The sequence below is a fragment of the Lampetra fluviatilis genome, unplaced genomic scaffold (genome assembly GCF_964198595.1).
Source record: "Lampetra fluviatilis unplaced genomic scaffold, kcLamFluv1.1 SCAFFOLD_392, whole genome shotgun sequence".
NCBI lineage: Eukaryota > Metazoa > Chordata > Hyperoartia > Petromyzontiformes > Petromyzontidae > Lampetra > Lampetra fluviatilis.
The window spans coordinates 52,501-72,500 of NW_027621538.1; the positions used below are offsets into that span (position 1 = coordinate 52,501).

At 55.8% G+C, this 20,000-nt stretch overlaps 1 protein-coding gene across 2 annotated transcripts in view; it reads right to left on the reverse strand.

Annotated features, from left to right (window-relative positions):
- The window catches only part of LOC144955379 (septin-5-like), a 53,547-nt gene extending 45,668 nt beyond the window's left edge, over positions 1–7,879 (reverse strand). The window contains exon 1 of one of the 2 annotated variants that reach the window (XM_078885618.1): positions 7,754–7,879. In XM_078885618.1, coding sequence (XP_078741744.1) covers positions 7,754–7,774 — 21 coding nt within the window. In that variant the 5' untranslated portion in view covers positions 7,775–7,879. The remainder of the gene's footprint in view (positions 1–7,753) is intronic. The other variant, XM_078885617.1, reaches the window with a different exon arrangement.
- Positions 7,880–20,000: the final 12,121 nt, after the last annotated feature.

A 20,000-nucleotide genomic window follows, 5' to 3' on the forward strand; every position in this document is an offset into this window, starting at 1 on the left:
CTGTGTGTGTGCACTGTGTGTGTGTCACTGTGTGTGTGTCACTGTGTGTCACTGTGTGTGTCACTGTGTGTGTGTCACTGTGTGTGTGTCACTGTGTGTGTGTCACTTGGTGTGTCACTGTGTGTGTGGCGATCCGGAGTCTGAGACCAGGGAAGGCACCGGGCAGAGATGATCTCCCAGGCGAAATGCTGAGGGAGGGTGGCGTTTGTGCACAGACTGCCCTACATGACATCATAACAACAGTCTGGACCACTGGACGGGTTCCGCAGGACTGGAAGGATGCCCTGGTGGTCCCCCTCTTTAAGAAGGGGGACCGGACCGACTGTAACAACTACAGGGGCATCTCACTCCTCAGTGTGCCGGGTAAGGTCCTGGCAAGGATTATTCAACATCGCCTTGCTAGGCATGCTGAGGAGAGGCTTGCGGAGCCCCAATGTGGTTTCAGGAAAGGGCGGTCCTGCACAGATGCCATATTTTCTGTCCGTCTGCTACAGCAGAGGTGTAGGGAATTCCAAAAAGACCTACATCTCTGCTTTATTGACCTAGTCAAGGCCTATGATACCATCAGTAGGACTGGGCTCTGGGTTGTTCTTCGTGCTTTCGGAGTCCCTGACCCTCTGCTCACGATCATTAAGGACCTTCATGATGGTGAGCGGGCCCGGGTAAAACTACGTGGCCGGGAGTCGGAGCCTTTCCCTGTACACCTTGGGGTGCGACAGGGATGTCCTCTGGCTCCCACATTATTTAACATCTATTTCGACTGCGTAGTTCGTGAAGCCTTCAATAGCTGTACCGGGGGAATTACCATTTGGTACAGATACAATGGGAGGCTGATCGACGCCCGGGTGCGATCAAGGGATGGCTCCCTATTGGTCAACCACGTTATGTATGCCGATGATTTGGTAATAGCTGCTCATTCAGAAGAGGAGTTGGAGACGCTGCTGCTGAGACTGGAGCGTGCCACTAAGAGGTGGGGCCTTACCATCAGCCCCACCAAAACTAAGCACCTGCCTGGGTATTTTGTACCATCGGACACTCCACCCCCACAACTCCCAATCGGTGATGGGGCAGTTGTGGAGAGAGTAGAGAGTTTCCCATACCTGGGCAGTGTGCTCATGACCGGCTCCAGTTTATCAGCAGAGGTCTCACTCCGAATCAGTCGAGCGGCAATATCTTTTCATCGGTTGCGTAACGCTGTGTGGAAGCTACCTGGTCTGTCGCTCCGCACGAAGCTTCAGGTCTTCTCGGCCACGGTCATTCCCTCCCTTCTCTATGCTTGCGAAACGTGGACCCCCCTAGTGGAGCATCTTCGCCGGTTGGAAACATTTAGGCTGGCCTGCCTACGATCCATCCTGGGTTTAACCAGGCTGGATTGTGTGAGGAGCTCACAAGTCCTTGAAAGATCTGGGCAAAGTCCCATCAGTGAGCTCCTCCGGCAGGCAAGGCTGCGTTGGCTGGGTCATGTAGCCCGCATGCCCAGCCACCGCATGCCTAAACAGCTTTTGTTCGGCCGGATCGAGGGGGCTAAACGGGCGCGGCACGGGCTAGAGAAGAGATGGAGTGATGTGGTACAGGAGGACGTGGAGCTGAGTGGACTTGCCGATGACTGGTACCAGCGGTGTCAAGATCGGCCTCAGTGGAGGAGGCTCGTGAAGGACGCTACTGGGCAGTTGGAGGCAGTCGCCCTCCAACAACAACGGAGGGCGGAGGAGCGACGCTCACAACAACGAGCGGAGCGCCGGGTGGCTAAAGCACAGCAAGTTGGCACAGTAGGGGGCACAGGTGGTGCATCAGCCAGTCATCTCGGTCATCTCGGTCAGTCGACCCGTGGCACCTGGGTCTGCCCCGTGACCTCCTGCCAGCGGGCGTTCGACACTTCACGTGGCCTCAAGGTGCACATGGCCTGGCACAAGCGTCGTGGTGACGTCACCGCCACTTAGTGGCGAATGGCGGTTGTTGTTGTCACTGTGTGTGTGTCACTGTGTGTGTCACAGTGTGTCTGTGTGTGTGTCACTGTGTGTGTGTGTCACTGTGTGTGTGTCACTGTGTGTGTGTGTCACTGTGTGTGAGTGAGTGTGTAGGTGAGTAGGTGAGTGTGTAAGTGAGTGTGTAGGTGAGTAGGTGAGTGTGTAGGTGAGTGAGTGGTGAGTGAGTGTGTAGGTGAGTAGGTGAGTGTGTAGGTGAGTTTGTAGGTGAGTATGTGAGTAGGTGAGTGAGTGGGTGAGTGTGTAGGTGAGTGAGTGAGTAGGTGAGTAGGTGAGTGTGTAGATGAGTGAGTGGTGAGTGAGTGTGTAGGTGAGTAGGTGAGTGTGTAGGTGAGTGTGTAGGTGAGTATGTGAGTAGGTGAGTGAGTGGGTGAGTGTGTAGGTGAGTGAGTGTGTAGGTGAGTGTGTAGGTGAGTGAGTATGTGAGTGAGTCGGTGAGTGCGTTAGTGAGTAGTGAGTGAGTAGGTGAGTGAGTGAGTGAGTGGGTGGGTGAGTGAGTGGGTGAGTGAGTAGGTGAGTGAGTGAGTGAGTAGGTGAGTGAGTAGGTGAGTGAGTGGGTGGGTGAGTAGGTAAGTGAGTGAGTAGGTGAGTGAGTGAGTGGGTGAGTGAGTGAGTGTGTAGGTGAGTGTGCAGGTGAGTGAGTGGTGAGTGAGTGGTGAGTGTGTAGGTGAGTGAGTGGTGAGTGTGTATGTGAGTAGGTGAGTGAGTAGGTGAGTGAGTGGTGAGTAGGTAAGTGAGTGGTGAGTGTGTAGGTGAGTAGGTGAGTGAGTGGTGAGTGTGTAGGTGAGTAGGTGAGTGAGTGGTGAGTGTGTAGGTGAGTAGGTGAGTGAGTAGGTGAGTGAGTGGTGAGTAGGTAAGTGAGTGGTGAGTGTGTAGGTGAGTAGGTAAGTGAGTGGTGAGTGTGTAGGTGAGTAGGTGAGTGAGTGAGTGGGTGAGTGAGTGGGTGAGTGAGTAGGTGAGTGAGTGAATGAGTGGTGAGTGAGTGGTGAGTGAGTGGTGAGTGTGTAGGTGAGTGTGTAGGTGAGTGAGTGAGTGGTGAGTGAGTGGTGAGTGTGTAGGTGAGTAGGTGAGTGTGTAGGTGAGTGAGTGGTGAGTGTGTAGGTGAGTGTGTAGGTGAGTGAGTGGTGAGTGGGTGAGTGGTGAGTGAGTGAGTGGTGAGTGTCTAGGTGAGTAGGTGAGTGCGTAGGTGAGTGAGTGGTGAGTGAGTAGGTGAGTGAGTGGTGAGTGAGTAGGTGAGTAGGTGAGTAGGTGAGTGAGTGAGTGAGTGTGTAGGTGAGTGTGTAGGTGAGTGTGTAGGTGAGTGAGTAGGTGAGTGAGTGAGTGTGTAGGTGAGTGTGTAGGTGAGTGGGTGAGTAGGTGAGTGTGTAGGTGAGTGAGTGGTGAGTGGGTGAGTAGGTGAGTGTGTAGGTGAGTGAGTGTGTAGGTGAGTGAGTGGTGAGTCGAGGTGAGTGAGTAGGTGAGTGTGTAGGTGAGTAAGTGTGTAGGTGAGTGTGTAGGTGAGTGAGTGGTGAGTGTGTAGGTGAGTGAGTAGGTGAGTGTGTATGTGAGTAGGTGAGTGTGTATGTGAGTAGGTGAGTGAGTAGGTGAGTGAGTGGTGAGTAGGTAAGTGAGTGGTGAGTGTGTATGTGAGTAGGTGAGTGAGTGAGTGGGTGAGTGGGTGAGTGAGTAGGTGAGTGAGTGAGTGGTGAGTGAGTGGTGAGTGTGTAGGTGAGTGTGTAGGTGAGTGAGTGGTGAGTGAGTGAGTAGTGAGTGTGTAGGTGAGTAGGTGAGTGTGTAGGTGAGTGAGTGGTGAGTGAGTAGGTGAGTGTATAGGTGAGTGTGTAGGTGAGTGTATAGGTGAGTGTGTAGGTGAGTGTGTAGGTGAGTGTGTAGGTGAGTGAGTGTGTAGGTGAGTGTAGGTGAGTGACTAGGTGTGTAGGTGAGTGAGTAGGTGAGTGACTAGGTGTGTAGGTGAGTGAGTAGGTGAGTGACTAGGTGTGTAGGTGAGTGTGTAGGTGAGTGTGTAGGTGAGTGAGTAGGTGAGTGTGTAGGTGAGTGAGTGTGTAGGTGAGTGTGTAGGTGAGTGAGTAGGTGAGTGTGTAGGTGAGTGTGTAGGTGAGTGAGTGAGTAGGTGAGTAGGTGAGTGTGTAGGTGAGTGTGTAGGTGAGTGTGTAGGTGAGTGTGTAGGTGAGTGTGTAGGTGAGTGAGTAGGTGAGTGTGTAGGTGAGTGAGTGAGTAGGTGAGTAGGTGAGTGTGTAGGTGAGTGTGTAGGTGAGTGTGTAGGTGAGTGTGTAGGTGAGTGTGTAGGTGAGTGAGTGTGTAGGTGAGTGTGTAGGTGAGTGTGTAGGTGAGTGTGTAGGTGAGTGAGTAGGTGAGTGTGTAGGTGAGTGACTAGGTGTGTAGGTGAGTGAGTAGGTGAGTGACTAGGTGTGTAGGTGAGTGTGTAGGTGAGTGTGTAGGTGAGTGTGTAGGTGAGTGAGTAGGTGAGTGTGTAGGTGAGTGTGTAGGTGAGTGAGTGTGTAGGTGAGTGAGTGTGTAGGTGAGTGTGTAGGTGAGTGACTAGGTGTGTAGGTGAGTGAGTAGGTGAGTGTGTAGGTGAGTGTGTAGGTGAGTAGGTGAGTAGGTGAGTGTGTAGGTGAGTGAGTGTGTAGGTGAGTGTGTAGGTGAGTGAGTAGGTGAGTGTGTAGGTGAGTGAGTGTGTAGGTGAGTGTGTAGGTGAGTGAGTAGGTGAGTGTGTAGGTGAGTGAGTGTGTAGGTGAGTGTGTAGGTGAGTGAGTAGGTGAGTGTGTAGGTGAGTGACTAGGTATGTAGGTGAGTGTGTAGGTGAGTGACTAGGTGTGTAGGTGAGTGTGTAGGTGAGTGTGTAGGTGAGTGAGTGTGTAGGTGAGTGAGTAGGTGAGTGTGTAGGTGAGTGTGTAGGTGAGTGACTAGGTGTGTAGGTGAGTGAGTAGGTGAGTGACTAGGTGTGTAGGTGAGTGAGTAGGTGAGTGTGTAGGTGAGTGAGTAGGTGAGTGTGTAGGTGAGTGTGTAGGTGAGTGTGTAGGTGAGTGAGTAGGTGAGTGTGTAGGTGAGTGAGTAGGTGAGTGTGTAGGTGAGTGTGTAGGTGAGTGACTAGGTGTGTAGGTGAGTGTGTAGGTGAGTGACTAGGTGTGTAGGTGAGTGTGTAGGTGAGTGTGTAGGTGAGTGAGTGTGTAGGTGAGTGAGTGTGTAGGTGAGTGTGTAGGTGAGTGTGTAGGTGAGTGAGTGTGTAGGTGAGTGAGTGTGTAGGTGAGTAGGTGAGTGTGTAGGTGAGTGAGTGTGTAGGTGAGTGAGTAGGTGAGTGTGTAGGTGAGTGAGTGTGTAGGTGAGTGAGTGTGTAGGTGAGTAGGTGAGTGTGTAGGTGAGTGTGTAGGTGAGTGTGTAGGTGAGTGTGTAGGTGAGTGAGTAGGTGAGTGTGTAGGTGAGTGAGTGTGTAGGTGAGTGAGTGTGTAGGTGAGTAGGTGAGTGTGTAGGTGAGTGTGTAGGTGAGTGTGTAGGTGAGTGTGTAGGTGAGTGAGTAGGTGAGTGTGTAGGTGAGTGTGTAGGTGAGTGTGTAGGTGAGTAGGTGAGTCGAGTTGATGATCTCACATGTCAAGTTCACACCCAGCAGAGAATGTGGCCTGACAGGAATGTGAACATGCAGCGTGACAACCTCACCACTCACCCACCACTCACTCACTCACTCACCACTCACCTACTCACTCACTCACCACTCACTCACTCACTCACCTACTCACCCACCACTCACTCACCTACTCACTCACCACTCACTCACTCACCACTCACCTACTCACTCACCTACACACCTAGTCACTCACCTACTCACCTACACACCTACACACTCACCTACACACTCACCCACCACTCACCTAGTCACTCACCTACTCACTCACTCACCTACACACTCACCTACTCACTCAGTCACGCACTCACCTACTCACTCACCCACTCACTCACTCACCTACTCACTCACTTACCTACACACTCACCTACACACTCACCTACACACTCACTCACCTACACACTCACCTACACACTCACCTACACACTCATCTACTCACTCACTCACCTACTCACTCACTCACCTACACACTCACCTACTCACTCAGTCACGCACTCACCTACTCACTCACTCACTCACTCACCTACTCACTCACTCACCTACACACTCATCTACTCACTCACTCACCTACTCACTCACTCACCTACACACTCACCTACTCACTCATCCACTCACTCACTCACCTACTCACTCACTCACCTACACACTCACCTACTCACTCATCCACTCACTCACTCACCTACTCACACACTCACCTACACACTCACCTACACACTCACTCACTCACCTACTCACTCACTCACCCACTCACTCACTCACCTACTCACACACTCACCTACACACTCACCTACACACTCATCTACTCACTCACTCACCTACTCACTCACTCACCTACACACTCACCTACTCACTCAGTCACTCACTCACCTACACACTCACCTACACACTCACCTACACACTCGCTCACCGCTCACTCACCGCTCGCTCCCCACTCACTCACCACTCGCTCCCCCCGCCACTCAGCACTCGCTCACCGCTCACTCACCACTCACTCACTCACCACTCACTCACTCACTCACCACTCACTCACCACTCACTCACTCACCACTCACTCACCACTCACTCACCACTCGCTCACCGCTCCCCCCGCCACTCACTCACCACTCACTCACCACTCGCTCACCACTCGCTCACCGCCACTCACTCACCACTCGCTCACCGCTCACCACTCGCTCACCACTCGCTCACCACTCGCTCACCACTCGCTCACCACTCACTCACTCACTCACCACTCACTCACCACTCACTCACCACTCACTCACCACTCACTCACCACTCGCTCACCGCTCCCCCCGCCACTCACTCACCACTCACTCACCACTCGCTCACCACTCGCTCACCACTCGCTCACCGCCACTCACTCACCACTCGCTCACCGCTCACCACTCGCTCACCACTCGCTCACCACTCACTCACTCACCACTCACTCACCACTCACTCACTCACCACTCACTCACCACTCACTCACCACTCGCTCACCGCTCCCCCCGCCACTCACTCACCACTCACTCACCGCTCACCACTCGCTCACCGCCACTCACCACTCACTCACTCACCACTCACTCACCACTCGCTCACCACTCGCTCACCACTCGCTCACCGCCACTCACTCACCACTCGCTCACCGCTCACCACTCGCTCACCACTCGCTCACCACTCGCTCACCACTCACTCACTCACCACTCACTCACCACTCACTCACTCACCACTCACTCACCACTCACTCACCACTCGCTCACCGCTCCCCCCGCCACTCACTCACCACTCACTCACCGCTCACCACTCGCTCACCGCCACTCACCACTCACTCACTCACCACTCACTCACCACTCGCTCACCACTCGCTCACCACTCGCTCACCGCCACTCACTCACCACTCGCTCACCGCTCACCACTCGCTCACCACTCGCTCACCACTCGCTCACCACTCACTCACTCACCACTCACTCACCACTCACTCACTCACCACTCACTCACCACTCACTCACCACTCGCTCACCGCTCCCCCCGCCACTCACTCACCACTCACTCACCGCTCACCACTCGCTCACCGCCACTCACCACTCACTCACTCACCACTCACTCACTCACTCACCACTCACTCACCACTCGCTCACCACTCGCTCACCACTCGCTCACCGCCACTCACCGCGGAATGTTGCTGGGCCATGACGACTCCGTGAACTCCGCACACAACGACTGGTGAGTGGTGAGTGGTGAGTGGGTGGTGAGTGAGGGAGTGGGTGAGTGAGTGGGTGAGTGAGTAGGTAGGTGAGTAGGTGAGTGTGTAGGTGAGTGTGTAGGTAGGTGAGTAGGTGAATGAGTAGGTGTGTGAGTGGTGAGCGTTGTGAGTAGGTGAGTGAGTGAGTGGTGAGTGTGTAGGTGAGTGTGTAGGTAGGTGAGTAGGTGAGTGTGTAGGTGAGTGAGTGGTGGGTGAGTGTGTAGGTGTGTAGGTGAGTAGGTGGGTGAGTAGGTGAGTGTGTAGGTGAGTAGGTGATCGTGGTGAGTGAGTGTGTAGGTGAGTGTATAGGTGAGTGGTAGGTGAGTGAGTGGTGAGCGAAGTGAGTGTGTAGGTGAGCGTGGTGAGTGGTGAGTGAGTTGGTGAGTGAGTGGGTGAGCGAGTGGTGAGTGAGTGAGTAGGTGAGTGAGTGAGTGAGTAGGTGAGTGTGTAGGTGAGTGTAGGTGAGTAGGTGAGTGAGTAGGTGAGCGTGGTGAGCGAGTGGTGGGTGAGTGGTGAGTGAGTGTCTAGGTGAGTAGGTGAGTGGTAGGTGAGCGAGTGGTGGGTGAGTGGTGAGGGGAGCTGTGGACGCGTCGCGAGCCACAGGAATGTGTCAGAGAGACACACACTTTGCGGAAGTTCAAATCGCTACGTCACTCAGCTACACACACAGCTACACCTACACACACAGCTACACACACAGCTACACCTACACACACAGCTACACACACAGCTACACACACAGCTACACACACACAGCTACACACACACAGCTACACCTACACACACAGCTACACACACAGCTACACACAGCTACACACACACAGCTACACCTACACACACAGCTACACACACAGCTACACAAACAGCTACACACACAGCTACACACACACACAGCTACACACACACAGCTACACACACACACAGCTACACACACACACAGCTACACACACACACAGCTACAGCTACACACACACAGCTACACACACAGCTACAGCTACACACACTCAGCTACACACACAGCTACACACACTCAGCTACACACACAGCTACACACACACACAGCTACACACACACAGCTACACACACACAGCTACACACACAGCTACACACACAGCTACACATACACACAGCTACACACACACAGCTACACACACACAGCTACACCTACACACACAGCTACACACACAGCTACACAAACAGCTACACACACACACAGCTACACACACACAGCTACACACACACACAGCTACACACACACACAGCTACACACACACACAGCTACAGCTACACACACACAGCTACACACACAGCTACAGCTACACACACAGCTACAGCTACACACACTCAGCTACACACACAGCTACACACACTCAGCTACACACACAGCTACACACACACACAGCTACACACACACAGCTACACCTACACACACAGCTATACACACAGCTACACAAACAGCTACACACACAGCTACACACACACACAGCTACACACACACAGCTACACACACACACAGCTACACACACACACAGCTACAGCTACACACACACAGCTACACACACAGCTACAGCTACACACACTCAGCTACACACACAGCTACACACACTCAGCTACACACACAGCTACACACACACACAGCTACACACACACAGCTACACACACAGCTACACACACACAGCTACACACACACAGCTACACACACACACAGCTACACACACACAGCTACACACACAGCTACACACACACAGCTACACACACACACAGCTACACACACACAGCTACACACACACAGCTACACACACACACAGCTACACACACACAGCTACACACACACAGCTACACACACACACAGCTACACACACAGCTACACACACACACACAGCTACACACACAGCTACACACACAGCTACACACACACCTACAGCTACACCTACAGCTACACACACAGCTACACACACAGCTACACACACAGCTACAGCTACACACACAGCTACACACACACACAGCTACACACACACAGCTACACACACAGCTACACACACAGCTACAGCTACACACACCACGTGATGCCGCTCATGGATTATTCACTCCGCTATTGTCATCAACACAAAGACAAAGCTCCCCCAGGTAGCCTCTAGCAGGGCTGTAGGGGCAAGTGCTGTGACACAGACAAAGCTCCCCCAGGTAGCCTCTAGCAGGGCTGTAGGGGCAAGTGCTGTGACACAGACAAAGCTCCCCCAGGTAGCCTCTAGCAGGGCTGTAGGGGCAAGTGCTGAGACACAGACAAAGCTCCCCCAGGTAGCCTCTAGCAGGGCTGAAGGGGCAAGTGCTGAGACACAGACAAAGCTCCCCCAGGTAGCCTCTAGCAGGGCTGTAGGGGCAAGTGCTGAGACACAGACAAAGCTCCCCCAGGTAGCCTCTAGCAGGGCTGCAGGGGCAAGTGCTGAGACACAGACAAAGCTCCCCCAGGTAGCCTCTAGCAGGGCTGTAGGGGCAAGTGCTGTGACACAGACAAAGCTCCCCCAGGTAGCCTCTAGCAGGGCTGTAGGGGCAAGTGCTGAGACACAGACAAAGCTCCCCCAGGTAGCCTCTAGCAGGGCTGTAGGGGCAAGTGCTGCTACTGGCACTGTGGCACACACACAGAGGGGGTGGGTAACCAGCACCACGCCCGGCCGCCTTTGTCTCCCCACACCGCACCAGGTACTCATTTGAGGCTGAGTTGACCTAGGGGAGGCCCAGGACCGGCTCATACAATCGTCACTGGCGGTGTTGGCCGTGAGCGGGTTCGAAGCGCAGCGCTAACCACTACACCCACCACTCCCCACACACTCACACACACAGTAACACACACACACTCATACACTCACCCACCCACTCACCCCCTCACCCACTCACCCACCCACTCACCCCCTCACCCACTCACTCACCCACTCACTCACCCACCCACTCACCCACCCACCCACTCACCCACCCACTCAGCCACCCCCTCACCCCCCACCCACTCACCCACTCACTCACTCACTCACCCACTCACCCCCTCACCCCCCACTCACTCACTCACCCACTCACTCACCCACTCACCCACCCCCTAACCCCCCACTCAACCACCCACCCACTCACCCACTCACTCACCCACTCACCCACTCACTCACCCACCCACTCACTCACTCACTCACCCACTCACTCACTCACTCACCCACTCACCCACTCTCCCCCTCACCCACTCCCTCACTCACTCACCCCCTCACCCACTCACCCACCCACTCACTCGCTCACCCACTCACTCACCCACCCACTCACTCACCCACTCACTCACTCACTCACCCCCTCACTCAATCACCCCCTCACTCAATCACTCACTCACTCACTCACTCACCCCCTCACCCACCCACCCACTCACCCACTCACCCACCCACCCACTCACCCACTCGCTCACTCACCCACCCACTCACCCACTCACCCACCCACTCACTCACCCACCCACTCACTCACTCACCCACTCACCCACCCACCCACTCCCTCACCCACCCACTCACTCACCCACTCACTCACCCACTCACCCACCCACCCACTCACCCACCCACTCACTCACTCACCCACCCACTCACTCACCCACCCACTCACTCACCCACCCACTCACTCACCCACTCACCCACTCACTCACTCACCCACCCACCCACTCACTCACCCACTCACCCACCCACCCACCCACTCACCCACCCACCCACTCACTCACCCACCCACCCACTCACCCACCCACTCACTCACCCACTCACTCACTCACTCACCCACCCACCCACTCACTCACCCACCCACTCACCCACCCACCCACTCACTCACCCACTCACCCACCCACCCACTCACCCACCCACCCACTCACTCACCCACCCACTCACTCACCCACCCACTCACCCACCCACTCACTCACTCACCCCCTCACCCCCCCCACTCACCTCTCCATCTGTTTTGGTGATTTCCGATTTCCAGGCGAGGCAGGCGCAGAGAGACCGAGAGAGACACAAAATGCGTCAGACAAAGATACAGACAAAGGTCCCCCCGTGTAGCCTCTAATAGATTGTTGGGGCAAGTGCTGTTTGTACACACACAACAACAACCGCCATTCGCCACTAAGTGGCGGTGACGTCACCACGACGCTGGTGCCAGGCCATGTGCACCTTGAGGCTATCACGTGAAGTGTCGAACGCCCGCTGGCAGGAGGTCACGGGGCAGACCCAGCAGGTGCCACGGGTCGACTGACTCAGATGACCGAGATGACTGGCTGATGCACCACCTGTGCCCCCTACTGTGCCAACTTGCTGTGCTTTATCCACCCGGCGCTCCGCTCGTTGTTGTGAGCGTCGCTCCTCCGCCCTCCGTTGTTGTTGGAGGGCGACTGCCTCCAACTGCCCAGTAGCGTCCTTCACGAGCCTCCTCCACTGAGGCCGATCTTGACACCGCTGGTACCAGTCATCGGCAAGTCCACTCAGCTCCACGTCCTCCTGTACCACCTCACTCCATCTCCTCTCTAGCCCGTGCGCGCCCGTTTAGCCCCCTCGATCCGGCCGAACAAAAGCTGTTTGGGCATGCGGTGGCTGGGCATGCGGGCTACATGACCCAGCCAATGCAGCCTTGCCTGCCGGAGGAGCTTGCCGATGGGACTTTGCCCAGATCTTTCAAGGATTTGTGAGCTCCTCACACGATCCAGCCTGCAGGTTAAACCCAGGATGTAGGTCAGCATCATGACCAACTCGGGCATTGAAGTCACCCAACAAGATGACTCTGTCCCGAGGGGCCACTTTAGCCAGCACCGGTGACAGGAGGTCATAGAAGGCATCTGACTCATTGGCTTTGCCTGCATCCCTCCACGGATGTTCGTCTTCGGTGGGGGCATAAGTAACCACGACCACCACTCCTCGCCTCCGGTTGATGGGAAGGCGAGCCCAAAGTCGCCTGGGGCTTACAGCTTCCCACACCTCACCGCCACGCTCCCACGCCCCCTTCATTATTTTGTTCAGAAGAAGAGCCACTCCCTGTTGTTTGGCGGTCTCCTGCCCCGAGTAGAGGACTGTCCACCCCCCATGGTGGCAGGAGCCAGAGCCGGTCCACCGGACCTCCTGAACGCCACAGAGATCCAGGCGGTACCGGTCCAGCTCCCGACAGAGGAGTGGCAGCCTCTCCTCCGCAGTGAGCGTTCCAACATTCCACGTGGCCACACGAAGTGGCTTTTCGTTGTTTTTGGAGGAGCCCCGAGGGTGAAGATTCAGTCTCCTGGCTCCGCCAATTGGGGTTTGGCCAGGAGACGTCACAGACGCCTGTCCCCCCGGGGCCTCCGGCACGAGCTTGTTTGTTACATATCGAATTCGTGGTTTCGTGGTAATTTATTGAACGTGGATTGGTTACCAGCCCCTCGCACCCGTCCAGAGCCCCCATTTAGCCACTGTACACACACACACACACGTGTACACACTCACACTCACACACGTGTACACACTCACACGTGTACACACACACACACGTGTACACACTCACACACACACACGTGTACACACACACACGTGTACACACTCACACGTGTACACACACACACGTGTACACACTCACACACGTGTACACACACACACGTGTACACACACACACTCACACACACACGTGTACACACACACGTGTACACACTCACACACGTGTACACACACACACTCACACACGTGTACACACACACACGTGTACACACACACACGTGTACACACTCACACTCACACACGTGTACACTCACACACGTGTACACACACACACTCACACACGTGTACACTCACACACGTGTACACACACACACTCACACACGTGTACACTCACACACGTGTACACACACACACTCACACACGTGTACACACACACACTCACACACGTGTACACTCACACACGTGTACACTCACACACGTGTACACACACACACTCACACACGTGTACACACACACACGTGTACACACACACACGTGTACACACACACTCACACACACACGTGTACACTCACACACGTGTACACACACACACTCACACACGTGTACACTCACACACGTGTACACACACACACGTGTACACACACACTCACACACACACGTGTACACTCACACACGTGTACACACACACACTCACACACGTGTACACTCACACACGTGTACACACACACACTCACACACGTGTACACTCACACACGTGTACACTCACACACGTGTACACTCACACACGTGTACACACACACACTCACACACGTGTACACACACACACGTGTACACACACACACGTGTACACACACACACTCACACACGTGTACACACACACACTCACACACGTGTACAACAACAACAACAACCGCCATTCGCCACTAAGTGGCGGTGACGTCACCACGACGCTTGTGCCAGGCCAAGTGCACCTTGAGGCTACCACGTGAAGTGTCGAACGCCCGCTGGCAGGAGGTCACGGGGCAGACCCAGCAGGTGCCACGGGTCGACTGACCGAGATGACCGAGATGACTGGCTGATGCACCACCTGTGCCCCCTACTGTGCCAACTCGCTGTGCTTTAGCCACCCGGCGCTCCGCTCGTTGTTGTGAGCGTCGCTCCTCCGCCCTCCGTTGTTGCTGGAGGGCGACTGCCTCCAACTGCCCAGTAGCGTCCTTCACGAGCCTCCTCCACTGAGGCCGATCTTGACACCGCTGGTACCAGTCATCGGCAAGTCCACTCAGCTCCACGTCCTCCTGTACCACATCACTCCATCTCTTCTCTAGCCCGTGCCGCGCCCGTTTAGCCCCCTCGATCCGGCCGAACAAAAGCTGTTTAGGCATGCGGTGGCTGGGCATGCGGGCTACATGGCCCAGCCAACGCAGCCTTGCCTGCCGGAGGAGCTCACTGATGGGACTTTGCCCAGATCTTTCAACACGTGTACACACACACTCACACGCGTGTCAGAACTCGCCCTGTGTGCTACTTACAAACCACGTGACTTGCACCTCCAGCTGAGATCTTGGAAGGGCGCATTCTCCTGTCTCCCCGTGTCTCTCTCCCCGTGTCTCTCTCCCCGTGTCTCTCTCACTCCCCGTGTCTCTCTCACTCCCCGTGTCTCTCTCACTCCCCGTGTCTCTCTCACTCCCCGCGTCTCTCTCACTCCCCGCGTCTCTCTCACTCCCCGCGTCTCTCTCACTCCCCGCGTCTCTCTCACTCCCCGCGTCTCTCTCACTCCCCGCGTCTCTCTCACTCCTCGCGTCTCTCTCACTCCCCGCGTCTCTCTCTCTCCCCGTGTCTCTCTCCCCGTGTCTCTCTCCCCGTGTCTCACTCCCCGTGTCTCTCTCACTCCCCGCGTCTCTCTCACTCCCCGCGTCTCACTCCCCGCGTCTCACTCCCCGCGTCTCACTCCCCGCGTCTCACTCCCCGCGTCTCACTCCCCGCGTCTCACTCCCCGCGTCTCTCTCCCCGTGTCTCTCTCCCCGTGTCTCTCTCCCCGTGTCTCTCTCCCCGTGTCTCTCTCCCCGTGTCTCTCTCCCCGCGTCTCTCTCACTCCCCGCGTCTCTCTCACTCCCCGCGTCTCACTCCCCGTGTCTCTCTCACTCCCCGTGTCTCTCTCTCTCCCCGTGTCTCTCTCCCCGTGTCTCTCTCCCCGTGTCTCTCTCTGTCTCTCCCCGTGTCTCTCTCACTCCCCGTGTCTCTCTCACTCCCCGCGTCTCTCTCACTCCCCGCGTCTCACTCCCCGTGTCTCTCTCACTCCCCGTGTCTCTCTCTCTCCCCGTGTCTCTCTCCCCGTGTCTCTCTCCCCGTGTCTCTCTCCCCGTGTCTCTCTCTGTCTATCCCCGTGTCTCTCTCACTCCCCGTGTCTCTCTCTCCCCGTGTCTCTCTCTGTCTCTCCCCGTGTCTCTCTCTCCGTGTCTCTCTCCCCGTGTCTCTCTCCCCGTGTCTCTCTCACTCCCCGTGTCTCTCTCACTCCCCGTGTCTCTCCCCGTGTCTCTCTCACTCCCCGTGTCTCTCTCTCCCCGTGTCTCTCTCTGTCTCTCCACGTGTCTCTCTCCCCGTGTCTCTCTCTCTCCCCGTGTCTCTCTCACTCCCCGTGTCTCTCCCCGTGTCTCTCTCACTCCCCGTGTCTCTCTCTCCCCGTGTCTCTCTCTGTCTCTCCACGTGTCTCTCTCCCCGTGTCTCTCTCTCTCCCCGTGTCTCTCTCACTCCCCGTGTCTCTCTCACTCCCCGTGTCTCTCTCCCCGTGTCTGTCTCTCTCCCCGTGTCTCTCTCACTCCCCGTGTCTCTCTCTGTCACTCCCCGTGTCTCTCTCCCCGTGTCTCTCCCCGTGTGTCTCTCTCACCGTGTCTCTGTCACTCCCCGTGTCTCTCTCCCCGTGTCTCTCTGCCCGTGTGTCTCTCTCTCTGTCACTCCCCGTGTCTCTCTGCCGGTGTGTTTATAGGTGACCGGAATCGATACCGGCTCCAGTGGAGTCGTTAGCGCCAACGATTCCCCTGTGAATCGATTCCTCTAAAGCTCCCACAGGGTTCAGTGTTAATCAGTGAGGCTCACAGAGCCAGACTGAGGCTCCCACAGGGTTCAGTGTTAATCAGTGAGGCTCACAGAGCCAGACTGAGGCTCCCACAGGGTTCAGTGTTAATCAGTGAGACTCACAGAGCCAGACTGAGGCTCCCACAGGGTTCAGTGTTAATCAGTGAGACTCACAGAGCCAGACTGAGGCTCCCACAGGGTTCAGTGTTAATCAGTGAGGCTCACAGAGCCAGACTAAGGCTCCCACAGGGTTCAGTGTTCATCAGTGAGGCTCACAGAGCCAGACTGAGGCTCCCACAGGGTTCAGTGTTAATCAGTGAGACTCACAGAGCCAGACTGAGGCTCCCACAGGGTTCAGTGTTAATCAGTGAGGCTCACAGAGCCAGACTGAGGCTCCCACAGGGTTCAGTGTTAATCAGTGAGGCTCACAGAGCCAGACTGAGGCTCCCACAGGGTTCAGTGTTAATCAGTGAGGCTCACAGAGCCAGACTGAGGCTCCCACAGGGTTCAGTGTTAATCAGTGAGGCTCACAGAGCCAGACTGAGGCTCCCACAGGGTTCAGTGTTAATCAGTGAGACTCACAGAGCCAGACCGAGGCTCCCACAGGGTTCAGTGTTAATCAGTGAGGCTCACAGAGCCAGACTAAGGCTCCCACAGGGTTCAGTGTTAATCAGTGAGACTCACAGAGCCAGACTGAGGCTCCCACAGGGTTCAGTGTTAATCAGTGAGGCTCACAGAGCCAGACTGAGGCTCCCACAGGGTTCAGTGTTAATCAGTGAGACTCACAGAGCCAGACTGAGGCTCCCACAGGGTTCAGTGTTAATCAGTGAGGCTCACAGAGCCAGACTGAGGCTCCCACAGGGTTCAGTGTTAATCAGTGAGGCTCACAGAGCCAGACTGAGGCTCCCACAGGGTTCAGTGTTAATCAGTGAGGCTCACAGAGCCAGACTGAGGCTCCCACAGGGTTCAGTGTTAATCAGTGAGGCTCACAGAGCCAGACTGAGGCTCCCACAGGGTTCAGTGTTAATCAGTGAGGCTCACAGAGCCAGACTGAGGCTCCCACAGGGTTCAGTGTTAATCAGTGAGACTCACAGAGCCAGACCGAGGCTCCCACAGGGTTCAGTGTTAATCAGTGAGGCTCACAGAGCCAGACTGAGGCTCCCACAGGGTTCAGTGTTAATCAGTGAGACTCACAGAGCCAGACCGAGGCTCCCACAGGGTTCAGTGTTAATCAGTGAGGCTCACAGAGCCAGACTGAGGCTCCCACAGGGTTCAGTGTTAATCAGTGAGGCTCACAGAGCCAGACTAAGCCTCCCACAGGGTTCAGTGTTAATCAGTGAGACTCACAGAGCCAGACTGAGGCTCCCACAGGGTTCAGTGTTAATCAGTGAGGCTCACAGAGCCAGACTAACGACTCCGATTCCAAAAAGTTCCCAACGCTACCAACGAATCGATTATCGATTCCCTTCCCCGTTGACTAACACAGCGGGGAATCGCTTCCCGAGTCGAGGCGCTCAGCGATTTGGAATCGATTGGGAGCAGCGGGAGCGGTGGCGCTGCAGTTAGCGCACCGCGTTGCTGGCTGCCCTCTAGGTAGACTCGGCATTAAAGACGCGACACACAGACAAAGCTGCCCCAGGTAGCCTCTAGCAGGGCTGCAGGGGCAAGTGCTGAGACAGACAAAGCTCCCCCAGGTAGCCTCTAGCAGGGCTGTAGGGGCAAGTGCTGTGACACAGACAAAGCTCCCCCAGGTAGCCTCTAGCAGGGCTGTAGGGACAAGTGCTGTGACACAGACAAAGCTCCCCCAGGTAGCCTCTAGCAGGGCTGAAGGGGCAAGTGCTGTTAGCGGGTACACGCCTGACCGCCTTTGTCTCCCCAGTGGTGATGTTCACCATCACCACCACCACCACCACCATCACCACCACCACCATCACCACCACCATCACCACCACCATCACCATCACCACCACAACCACCATCACCACCCCCATCACCCCCATCACCACCATCACCACCACCACCATCGCCACCACCATCACCATCACCACCACCACCACCACCACCATCATCACCACCATCATCACCACCCCCATCACCACCATCACCATCATCACCATCATCACCACCCCCATCACCCCCATCACCACCACCACCATCACCACCACCATCACCACCACCATCACCATCACCACCACCATCACCACCCCCATCACCCCCACCACCATCACCACCATCACCACCATCACCAACACCACCATCACCAACACCACCATCATCACCACCATCACCACCACCACCATCACCACCCCCATCACCCCCATCACCCCCACCACCACCACCACCACCATCAACACCACCCCCATCACCATCACCACCACCATCACCACCACCACCCCCATCACCACCACCACCCCCATCACCATCACCACCACCATCACCACCACCATCACCACCATCATCATCATCACCACCACCCCCATCACCACCCCCATCACCACCATCACCACCCCCATCACCACCATCACCACCACCACCATCACCACCATCACCACCCCCATCACCACCATCACCACCACCATCACCACCACCACCACCACCATCACCACCATCACCGCCACCATCACCACCATCACCACCATCACCATCACCACCATCACCACCATCACCATCACCACCACCATCATCATCACCACCACCACCACCATCACCACCATCACCATCACCACCACCACCACCATCACCACCACCACCACCACCATCACCACCACCATCACCACCATCACCATCATCATCACCACCATCACCACCACCACCACCACCACCACCATCACCACCATCAACACCATCACCATCATCATCACCACCATCACCACCATCACCACCACCATCACCACCACCACCACCACCATCACCACCACCATCACCACCATCACCACCATCACCATCATCATCACCACCATCACCACCATCACCACCATCACCACCACCATCACCATCATCATCATCATCACCACCATCACCACCATCACCACCACCACCACCATCACCACCACCATCACCACCATCACCATCATCATCACCACCATCACCACCATCACCACCATCACCACCATCACCACCACCATCACCATCATCATCACCACCATCACCACCATCACCACCATCACCACCACCACCACCATCACCACCATCACCACCACCATCACCACCATCATCACCACCATCACCACCATCACCACCACCATCACCACCATCCGCTCTTGACGAGTCGTCGTTGTCAAAGTTGCGCAATCTCGAGTCTGTGGGAAACCAGAAAACCCTGCCCGCAACATCCTTCACTACAAATGCAAAGCTCCCCCGTGTAGCCTCCACACACTTTGTGGGGGCAAGTGCTGCTAAACACACACACGTAGACACACAGACACGCACACACGTAGACACACAAACACAGAGACACACACCCACTCACTCAATCACACACGCACTCACCCACCCACTCACCCAACCAATCACCCACCCACTCACCCAATCACCCACCCACTCACCCACCCACTCACCCACTCACTCACTCACCCACCCACCCACCCACTCACCCACTCACCCACTCACTCACCCACCCACTCACCCACTCACCCCCAGCTCTG